The following is a 10,724-nucleotide window of genomic DNA, read 5'->3' on the forward strand; positions in this document are numbered from 1 at the left end:
TGAGGGACAACTCCTGAGCAACAGATCTTACAACAGTATGGATTAACATTAATATAGATGAATATGTGCTTTATAATTAGGCGCGTCATCGCCCCCTGTATAACTCGCCGATTTAACAGATATATCCTATGGAAGAAGGATGAGAATAAGACAGCCAGGAAAATAGCACTAAATCAGTAAGACTGTTGTCCTTATGTATATATCTCAATACAAGAAACGAACACAGTCTGAACATTGAGTGTTTCGTATTTTTATATTAAGAGACTTAGGATATATTGAATCTGGGCAGAATAATAAAGAATCTACAGATATATGTCTTATTATATCTTCCCAAAGAGATAGGAAAAGACCTTAAAGAAGAACTAGGAAGAAAAACCTTAAAAACAGCCAGTAGGCACAAGATTACCACAGAAAAAACAACATCATATGGTAACTCAAAGTGAGAGGCACGCCGCTTGGACACCAGCAGTGGCCGATAGAGGCCAAAGAAGAATGCGCAAAGTCCGGAATATAAGATCACAGCAGACAGCATTAAATGGGGAACCGTAATCAAGACACTTTAAAGGGTGATGAAACAACGAAAAACAGGGAGGATAGCCCCCTAGCGATAACGCCTACACAATAGATCATACACCCTAAGAACAACACGTTCAAGACCAAGTGGTAGAACAGAAATAGAAAACATAAAGCCTAGAAAACAAGCACTTGAACAGGACCCAGCAGGTTAACAGCTGTAGAAAATACACCTGATGCATAAGGAAGGAGCATTCAGGAACATAGACTGAGGAATGATAGAATAAATTGCAACAAACGAGCCTAAGGCGTAAACACATAGCAAATATACCTGAGCAGAAAACAGTACTCAGAAACTCTGTATTCTACCCCTAGGGCGTACTAGGAAACCCATATAATTCACAACAAACGGATAAATCCTGAAGGTATCCACTCGGCGGTATACCATAAGGATAAAGGGGAAATCATGAAATCTACAAGGGGCAACGCCGAAATACAAAACAGGATCCTAAGCGCTAATAGGAAGAAGATAAGCCAGAAGGACAAAAATGATGCCGTAGCCATGAAAAATTAAACATGGGGATGGACGATAGAGGGTTCCAAGACACGATAAGGCAGAAGCATCACAAGTACACCATATAGGCTGAAGCCTAAGCCATAAATCCTGAACCCCGAAACCTACAAGCAAGCCAATAACCCCTACACAGTAAAACCGTGAAGATGGCCAGGAGGCAGATGAAGCCTAGCGCCTAAAACCGGGGCGCCGACAATTACTTATTCGAAGATACAGCTAAAGACTAAACAGTGAAAGCGGCACGATGACAGGGGACTTAAACATTGAGGCGTACACATAAGGGATAAGGCATCAGCCGTAAAATCAGGACTCAAACCATAAGAATAGAGGATAAAACATTAACCTTAGAAATTAAACAGTAGAGAGTGAACCATACAGCATAGCACCAAAGGCTACAACGATGAGGTGGCGACGCAATGTCATGCATAAGAACAGGCTGAAACCTGAGGTTACGCGGTCAAGGGTGAGTCATCTCAATACATGCAAGGAAAAGCAAACCTAAGGGTGAACCATATAAAGGAAGATGTACTGCCAAAGAATGAACAATAGGATGTGAACCTCCAACATTAGAGGATGATACGAAAGTGCAGAAGGGGGTACAAAAGGAAAGAAGGCGTAAGATGTACTAAGCAGGATCCAGCGCCTAAAAGCAAAGCTTAACAGGACCCAGGAGGTATAGTACAAGGTCAAGCAAGAATAAGGCGAAATCCGAAATAATGACAAGAGAAACCAGCCGGATAGGGATTATTCCCTGCGGGCTGAGTGGTTAGAAACCGAAGAGGAGCATAGTACAGGAACCTTGGATCATCAACCATGAACCCTACAACATACATGAGACCCCATGAGCCATGAAGTTTACGGCTTGCAAGATAAAACTAATAGCGTAAAAGAATACAGAGAAATCAAAAATCCGGAGCTTAAAGAAACAGGACTGAAGCGTCAACAATAAACGAAAAAAGCTAAGCGTATGACGCTAAGTGTATAAGAAGCAATAATGGAGCATGAAAAACAGCGCCTGAAGCCTGAGACCAGAAACACCGAGCTCTAGGCCCATATAAATAAGAGGGCGAGTGTTGGCATATAGTATACATATGCAGGATCCATCTGAGGACTCGAGCTACCCCCCAATAGCTGAACGATAAAAGGTAGGAGAGGGACTCTGAGGGATACAAACTAGAACAGGAAGCTTAGCCCCCTGACTAGTAGCCCTTGCGAATTATTCATACGACAGAGCCCGAGCAGACGAAGGTCAGGAGATAGAGCGCGAAAAATAGGCACTAATAAATTGACACTGACCAATCCAGCTCAATCCATCCGCATAAACCTGAAGCCTAAACCATGAACGCGAAATGCTAAAAGATAACGCTGAATGATATACCCGGAACCCTCTTCCATAAATCGTGAATCCTAAATCATAGACTGTAGAGACTGACGACTAAAACATAAATCCTGGATCCCAAAGATAAGATAGTGATCCCCAAAGATAAGGCTGAACCCATAGAGCCTGAGACATCCCCCCTGAACGCTAAGCTCTAAAAACTGACGCCAAAACCCTAAACCATAAGCCGTAAGACATAAACCCTGAAACTTAAAAGGTGAAACCCTAAACGTGAATCATAAACCTAACCCTAAACCTACACCACGAACCCTAGAAAGTGACCCCGAATCCCTAAAAAGTGAACCTCCAACGCTGAGTCATCATAATTGAACCCCCAAGCCTGTGTCATAAACACCCAACAGTACTCTCACTACCCTTGAACCGTAACCACTAAAAATAGACCCTAAACGCTAAACCATGAACACTAAGCCTAATCCTGTAACCTAATCCCTAGACCCTGAACCCAGAACCTGACCACTAACACCTGAAACCTGTCCCTAAACCTAAACCCTGAACCTAAACCTGACACCCTGGACCCTACAAATACAACGTGAACCCTAAGCCCAGAACCCTAATCCCTGAACCGTGATCGCTGAACCCTAAACCCTAACCCCTGAACCCTAAACCCTAACCCCTGAACCCTGAACCCTAAACCTAAACCTAAAACCTGAACCCTAAACCTAAAACCTGGACCCTGAACCCTAAACGATGAACCCTAGTCCCTGAACCCTAAACCCTAACACCCTGAACCCTGACCCGTGACACCTAAACCCTGACCCTTGAATCCTGAGCCCTAGACCCTCAACACAAAACGCAACCTAGACCCTGCCCCGTGACCCGTAGACCCTGAAACCTAGCCCCTAACCCCTAAACCTAAACCTGAACCTAACCCTAAACCCTGAACCTAAGGACGTCAGCCCTAAAGCCTAAACCCTAGTCGTAAGCCCTAAAGCCCTGACCCGAAACCTGAACCCTGACAACTAGGCGCAGCACTAGAGGTAAAGCTGAAACGTAAATCTGGACCCAGATCCCTGAACCCTAAGCCCAGAACCTGAACCCTCAATGTTGAACCCTAAACCTGAACCCTAATCCTAAAATGTCAGCCCCTAGACCCTAAAACGGGAACCTAACAACTCGAGTCCTAAACCCGAACCCCAATCCCAGTTCCCCCAGCCCCCCCTCCTAAATCCCTAATGGTATACCGCCAATCTATACGCCTCAACCTTCTGTCAGTTTACACGCGGGACGGGGGGTGACAGAGCGTCGGGGGATGCTCTAACTCGAAGTCCTCCTTTTCAATCGCAAGGTCCACAGATTCCCGCTTCCATGTGTAAGGCGAGACGTTAAACTCCAAATCCACTGTCCCATACCCCGCCCCTGCAACCTCAGGTTCTTCATCATCCTCTCGTGGCCCTTCGGAGTCACCCTTTTGCCCGGTGGAGAGGCTCAACATTGCCGCCCCACTTTTCCGGATCCTAGTCGACCCAGTAGCTTCGGCGTGATCCTTTTAGGCGTGGATTTTGAAACAAACGTCCTACGCCTTGTCCAAGGAGGGGGGTCCAGTCTATCTTCCGCTGATTTTGCCACAGATCTCCTGACTTTCTTTTTTTTGCTTGGATTCAGAGTTCTGCTGGACGATAACTTACTCTTCGCAGCAGAGGATCCTGGAAGGGAAGTTCATGATTGTTCCTTGGCCTCCTTCTTAGATAAACCCTATAAAAACCATAGAAGCCCCCTAGAGCCAGGAGGGTCCCAATGATCCCCCCTACTATATTACCCACAGCGCCCTGCGTGTTGCCCTGAAGGAGAGGAATTTTCTCATCCTTAGGCTGAGTGTGGAGTCTATCACTCAATAGGTTTCTGTTTTGATTTGTCTTCTCATCGGGCTGCTCCCCAGGGGATGTTGGCACCCCGCCTTCCAAGGTGGTCGCTGGAATGGAGTTCTCATTCTTGGTATCGTGATCCAGCTCCCTCAGTTGGGGTAAATTATCGAGGCTGCTGGGGGGTGAGTCCTTTGCATCTTCCTCGTCTACTACCTTCGGCGCTGGGCGTGCAGGATAATGGGGGTTGAGTAGGGGGATCGAGGCCTCAGCCTGCTGGTGGGAGGGGGAGGGCTTCGTATGTACCTGCAGGTTTTGAGGATCTGATCCATATACGACATGACTAGCGCTATGGAGGCTATGTTGAGCTTCCAGTTGGTTTTTCATCCGCATCGCTGACTCGTTGGCTGCCCTTTGGGCCTTCTCCCTCTTAGCCTGGACTTCTGCTTGCGTATCTCCGAAGATTAGCCTGATGGAGTCCCCAGGAGCCTGCTCTGGGGTTTCCTCCCTAAGCAAGCTTTGGGCTCCTCTGTTCCAGAGATTTAGGCGCGTCATACCTTCGGAGTTTGCGCCTGCATCACATCTAAACGTGTCATGTGTTAAAATACAACTCCCTATTTTCTTCAGGTCCCACCCACTAGTCCTCAGGAGTCCTGACAATTCATACGGACGGGAACGCTGTGCGCACTGTTCTAATCCATAATATATACTGAACAAAAGTCCCATCCGTGCCTTTTTATCCCTCGTTCTCTGGTTGTCGTCCCCTAGGGTCGCCATGAACTGTTCTAGATTTTCTACTTCCCGTTTGTTGCCTCTTCCCGTAGGTTTTTCCAGTCTTAGTCCTACTGTATCCCAGACATGCTGGCAGAGTTGGCTAACTTGTTGGAATCTCTCTTCCTCCCTTTTAAAGTTCCCTACTAAGGCCCTTATGATACATGTGACAGCTATGAACATTCCCCTCCCTGTATTATTACTGTTCCACGGATCGGTCACACCTTTGTTCAATGCATCATTCCAGCGATTGCTGGTCCAGATGGTCTCTGAGTAGTCATTGGACTTTGCGGTTATTTGTCTTAGATTCAATGCGTGCTTGAGGATACACATCAACAGGTGCTTCCATTCATAGCCGCTCCTTCGGGGGGTTAACATGTCCTTCACGAGAGGGTGTTCAGAGCTGGCTAGGCTGGTCCAATCTTCTCCCTTGTCCAAATCCTTCACCAAGTTGGCCCAGGTGCCTAAGAACCCTGGGACAGACCCCTCGCTTCGTCCATACGGTCCGAAACAATATAGTCTATTGCCATCGTCACAATGTCCCTGGTTCTGCGCTGCTGGTTTGCTGATCCAATGCTCCTTGGCTTCCTTTAAAAAAATTCGCCAGTCTGGCTCATCGTTTCCCATATTTATTCGCTCCTAAACATACGGATCACCCAGAGCCACCTGGAGCCCTAGTCGTCTTGACGGTTATTCATCTGTGGGGCGTGGCGTCCGTATAGTCACTATTAACTTAAGACCTGTCCCCTTATCCCCCTGACATCGCTGCCCTGAACTCCCTTCTGCCTTTAGCCTCTTGTTCCGTAGGAGCCGCTGGCTACCGGCTCGTTCCTTGGGTTCTCTAGTCCATCCCTCCTCTCCAATGTCTCCTCAGTTTCTTTCCTTTACCCGATCCCTGCTCTTCCTCGGGTATCGTAAATCCCCCCCTTAGGGTCCAACACTCGGGGGTGCCTCCATGACTCACTGGGCCCTCTTCGGCCCCTCCCCTCTCTCTCGCTTAGTTTCTCGTCCCGCCCCCCTACTCTTCTGGCTGATACGGCCCTGTACTGCTTTCTGTTTCACTTGTCATCTTTTTTGCCGGGAGGTGCGTTGTCCTAAGGAGTCGCTTTCCTAATCTTGCTGGAGCTGAGGTCCGCCCTGTTGCTGGTGCTGCTCGGACACGAAATTGAAGTCTCCTCCTTGGGTTAGGCCCCGGTTCCCTAATTCACAGACATCCTATTACTCTCTTCTCCTTGTTCCTCCAGGCTGGCGTTTGGTCACGTGCGCGCTCCCTATGTCTGCCCACCAGCCTCCCGCGCCGTCTCGTTCCGTCATGTTTTGACCCGGCGTGGCCTGACTACCACGTGCTGTCTCTGGAATAGCAGTAGACTCGTCCTCCTTATCTAACTTCAGTTGGCAGGACTAAGTAGATGTCTTCTTATTCTCACTGTCCACGAGGGGGCTTGCGGCCCAGGTTCTCCTGTCGACGTCTACGAGGGAGTTGATTTATTATCCTCCTTTATCTGGTATGAAAGTCTTCTACATGGCTTGTTCTGCAGAAAATATAGTCCAACCGTTTGGAGAATCGTGTCTCAGTGATTGCTTCCGCTTGACTTAATGCGAGAAGTTTCCTTTGATCTTCACGCTAATTTTCTCTCACGCTACCACTTAGCCGTTCGGTGCTCATCGTGGGAGTCTCGGGTGCCGTTGAGGCTCCTAGTCGTTTGGATTGGCGGTTCCGTTTCTTCCTAGTCCATGAATAGACTTTGACCTCGTTCACTGACGATTCTACTGTTCGTTTGGACTCGTTTGGATATTCCACTTCAGGTTAGGCCAGTGGCCTCGATCTTTAACCGTATGTCCTATTTGGAATCAGACTATACTCGGATTGCTGCTGCTTGACTCTTTTTTTTGCTTGTTTATCACTGGGTGGCTGTGCCCCCTGGGGGTGTGGATTCCGTTTAATGACATCTCCAGTCGACCCCGATCAGGGACTTTTGCCTGTTTAGTCAATCGTTCAGGTCCCCTTAAAGAGAGTCCATTGATGCTACTCTGTTCAATCCTCCTCTCGGTAATTGCCCTCTGGAGCAAGACGAGCACCTGTTTTCCATTTCTCACTTCCGTATAGTGTCACTTATTTAGTCTTATTCATTTCCTAATGATTTGCCCCTCAACCTCCTGCTGGAGAGTCAGGTTCCTCTTCTCGGTCCCCTCGTGGTGCCTTAAATGTCCTTATTTTCTTATGCTGCGGCAGCTTTGTGAAGGCTCTCCGTGACTGCTATTAGTCATTCCTGGATTTGGGTTTTGTGTTGACAAGTAGCTATTTCTTTCGGGGGGGCGGTGGCCACTTTCCGCTGCTCTGGTGTCTGATGGAAGTAGTTGGCGGCTGGGTCGTTAATCCTCCCTTCCGTCTTCTTCGTTGCTTGGGCTCGTACCCCCCATCCTGTGGCTTGGTTCCGTAGTCGATTCACGAGGTGGCGATCCGGATCTTCTGGTCTTGCACCTTAACGACAATTCCTTAACGGCTGCTCCTGCGTTTTGCCTGCGGTATGTACCCACAGAGAGAGAGGCGCTGTTGGCTGGGGGGGAGCTGTTTCGCCTCTTTTCGTTTGGCCCACCGCCTGGGGGGTCCGGCCCTATGGAGGAGCTCGTTGCGTGTGGTCCCCCTCTGATCTGGAGGTGTCCTTGAGTTGGCCCCTTGGGGTCTGCCCTTGCAGTTTGTCCATGCGGCTGTGTTAGTATATACCCTACTTAGTCGCCCACCTCCTGCTTGATTTTCTAGGTGAGGGTCACCTTCTTCCATTCTCTGCCTATTTCGCTGTGTTTGGCAGGGTTGTCAGTATCCGCCCTGCTTGTTCTATGAGCCGCTTGTGAGGCGAGGGTTTCTTTTTCGTTCCAGCTGTACGCTGGCCCGTCATCCGATGCATTCCCATCGTATCTTGGGCTCCGAAACTTCCTTCCTATTGTTCGTTGGGGGTAGTGTCCTGGTGATTAATATTACTCGGTCTCTGAGGCCCCTATGTCCTGAATAGGTGGGGGCTTCGAGTTCATTTGGCCTCCAGAATTCGCTGGTGTTGGTTTGTCTTCAGTCGAGTCTCTCGTCGGCTGTTGTGGGCGCCCATTTGTCCCGTATCTATTCTGTTTCTTGGGTGATGACTCTGCTCTTTGCTCTGCCTAGGCCTGTAGAGATGAGGTTTTCTGTTTTCTCCATTTTGCGGTTGGGCTGTTTGCCTTGTCCCTATTCCCTTAAAACTGATTCGTAACTCGACCTGATTTTTCCCTTCGCTGGGGTTAGGTGGTTTTTCAGGTTGGCCCGTTACCCCCTCCTTGTCCAGGTTTGTCCATTCCTCGTCTGTTCCCTTCCTATCCGCTATTGTCTCTTGGTGTTGTTCGCGACCTGTTGTTTCGTGTAATGTCTCAGTTGTGGTCAGTTCCTTCGCTTTAAACTTCGTCTTGCTTCTTGTCTCCCTTTTTCTTTAGCCCCTAGCTGAAGCTGCTCCAGGCTGGTTGATGCCTCCTGCGGGGTTATTCCTGGGTCTTCAGTTTCTTCCATCCTCTCGATCTGTTGGCTCCTTCCTTCTCCTCTCCTGATGTTGTGCTTATTTCTCTCAGGAGTTATGATCTGTTTCATTTTCGTATTTTCTGGCTCCTAGCAAGTTTTCATTTTCCTGCATGTTTTCCTTGTGCGGCAGGAGAATTCTTTTCTGAACCTCCTTATGCCTTGTTCTATCTTAGGATAATATCACTTATTAACCTGGCTCTTGCTCACTTGAATGAACGATTGGGCGGCCATTGTGAGCCAGAACTGTCTCTGTTTCTTCAGCTCTTTTGGGGATTCTGCTCTCTCGAAGCTGCATCTACTTAGATACCTCCTCATGATTCGACTCTATCACTCCTTGGCTCGCCCCTGTCAGCCCTCGTGTATTTTGCTTGACGCCTATCCCCCCCTCGCTACCTTCAATCCATAGGTTCCAACTTCGTAATTGTGCCTTCCTTTGGTCCCACGCTTGTAGTGCTTGCCTGGGGATGGTTGGTGCTGTACTCTGCTTGTTTGGTTCATACTGGCTTAAATCCTTACGCCGCCTTTTGGGGAACTGGTCGAGGTCTGGCCCTATATTTTGGGGAAGCATAATCCTCTCTGGCATGAGATTCAGATGAGAGTTGCTCGGAACCTTCCTAGGCTCTTAGTGTATAGAAATGTGGGGTCTGTTTTCTTCTTTTACTATAGCTTTGCTTTACAGTCCTGAGGGGTTCTTTGTGCCATCCGGCCGGGCAGCTCTGGTTGGTCGGAAAAGTACTACTCCTTGAGGTTATTCTGTGTAGCCGCCAATAGCATCCTACAAGATCCCTGGAACATCCTTAATCTTATATCTCCTAGGCAGGAGCCGTGGGTCCAGGAGTCCACTTAAAGTTTTGCGGACTCGCCTGCCTTTTTCTTTCTGGTGTTCTGTGTTACAGGATCTCCATTTAAGAGTCGATTTTGCTGGAGCTTATCTTTGATCTTGGCGTTTTAGCTTTTCTCTTCTGATCCTGTTGTCCCTTCCTGGATGTTGTGCCTGTAGAGTTTCTTCAAGAATTAGGTCTACTCCAGAATTTCCAGCTTAGCTTCATCCCCCTCCCTCTTGTGGCTTGGCCATCGGATGATTGAATTGCTTAGTTGTTGTAGGGTTCTATTGACCTGTAGACTCCAGGATTCCATTCGCTCTTCGACTCTTCTAGTTTTCTGCAGTTGATTTTATCTATACTTCACTGGCTTTTCCTCACTCGTCGGTGACTTGTTTGTCATTGCTCCCCATTCTCTGCCGATCCTGGGTTTGGTTGTCCGTTTCTCTTCTTCATAAGTTAGACGATATCACTCATCCAGATATTTGTCTTACATTTTTTTCCTTAGGTCACTTGATGGGTGAGCTGGAGGATTCCTCAGTCAGTTATTGCGAATCCTCAGAATTTGGGTGGTGCAACGCCTTTGGTGGTTCGGTTCGACCTAAGCCGGCTTGGGTAATTTTTGGGTTTAGTCTTGGTCTTGGGTGTTTAAGCTATAAGTCGTTAGACTCGGACTTCGAGCTGAATTAATTGAAGTGTTAGTTGGGAGATATGATGTTCCCCAAAGATATGATGCCTTCGTGTCGTCCTCAGGGAAGCTCTTTTTTTGTATTTCTTCCATTGCTAGCTGTTGACGCTTGATACTTCTTAGAAGAGGGTGGATCCTTTCGTCTTCAGATTGCTTTAACCTTCTTGTGGTAGCAGCTGTCTTGTTGCTTTGTGCTTCGTATGCATTTGGACGCCGTTCCATTATCCCGCCTGGACATTTGGCCTTAGAAGTTAGTGATATCTCCTTGAGGTCGTCTTGATTTGGATATTCACCACCACCTTCAGGGAATGCGCTTCGTAGAGTGGGGGTTGATTTCTTGGATTCTGCTGATCTCAATGCCCTCATCACTTTTTCGTAGCTGTTATATATTAAACAATTTGGCTATGTTCTCATTTATGGCATATGATATATTAATCTTCTGTCAAGAGGCGGTGGTTAATAACATATGGCGCTGGGGATTTGGCTTTTCGCCGAAATCCTTCTTAAGTTTGCTCCTAAGAAAGGTGCTATTGTTACCTGATTTTTAGATTCACTTGAGGAAGGTGTATATATGACTTGTCATATGCGGGCTTCTACTACGATGAACTAAAAAGAGTC

The 10,724-nt window shown here is 47.8% G+C and overlaps 3 protein-coding genes across 3 annotated transcripts; all 3 read right to left on the minus strand.

The window, feature by feature from the left end:
- Nucleotides 1-3,699: 3,699 nt before the first annotated feature.
- On the minus strand, nucleotides 3,700-5,683 carry C922_05672 (hypothetical protein; the record flags this gene model as incomplete). Its single annotated transcript, XM_008821243.1, has 2 exons — nucleotides 3,700-3,969; nucleotides 4,112-5,683. 2 exons carry the CDS (start codon nucleotides 5,681-5,683, stop codon nucleotides 3,700-3,702), a joined length of 1,842 nt encoding a protein of 613 aa, XP_008819465.1.
- A 2,779-nt stretch (nucleotides 5,684-8,462) lies between these two features.
- Nucleotides 8,463-8,666, minus strand: C922_05673 (hypothetical protein; the record flags this gene model as incomplete). Its single annotated transcript, XM_008821244.1, has 1 exon — nucleotides 8,463-8,666. The coding sequence occupies one exon, from the start codon at nucleotides 8,664-8,666 to the stop codon at nucleotides 8,463-8,465; it is 204 nt and encodes a 67-aa protein (XP_008819466.1).
- A 1,380-nt stretch (nucleotides 8,667-10,046) lies between these two features.
- C922_05674 (hypothetical protein) lies at nucleotides 10,047-10,472 on the minus strand (the record flags this gene model as incomplete). The annotated part of the gene is made up of 1 exon (XM_008821245.1): nucleotides 10,047-10,472. One exon carries the CDS (start codon nucleotides 10,470-10,472, stop codon nucleotides 10,047-10,049), a length of 426 nt encoding a protein of 141 aa, XP_008819467.1.
- Nucleotides 10,473-10,724: the final 252 nt, after the last annotated feature.

This window comes from Plasmodium inui (genome assembly GCF_000524495.1).
Source record: "Plasmodium inui San Antonio 1 unplaced genomic scaffold supercont1.130, whole genome shotgun sequence".
Lineage (NCBI taxonomy): Eukaryota > Apicomplexa > Aconoidasida > Haemosporida > Plasmodiidae > Plasmodium > Plasmodium inui.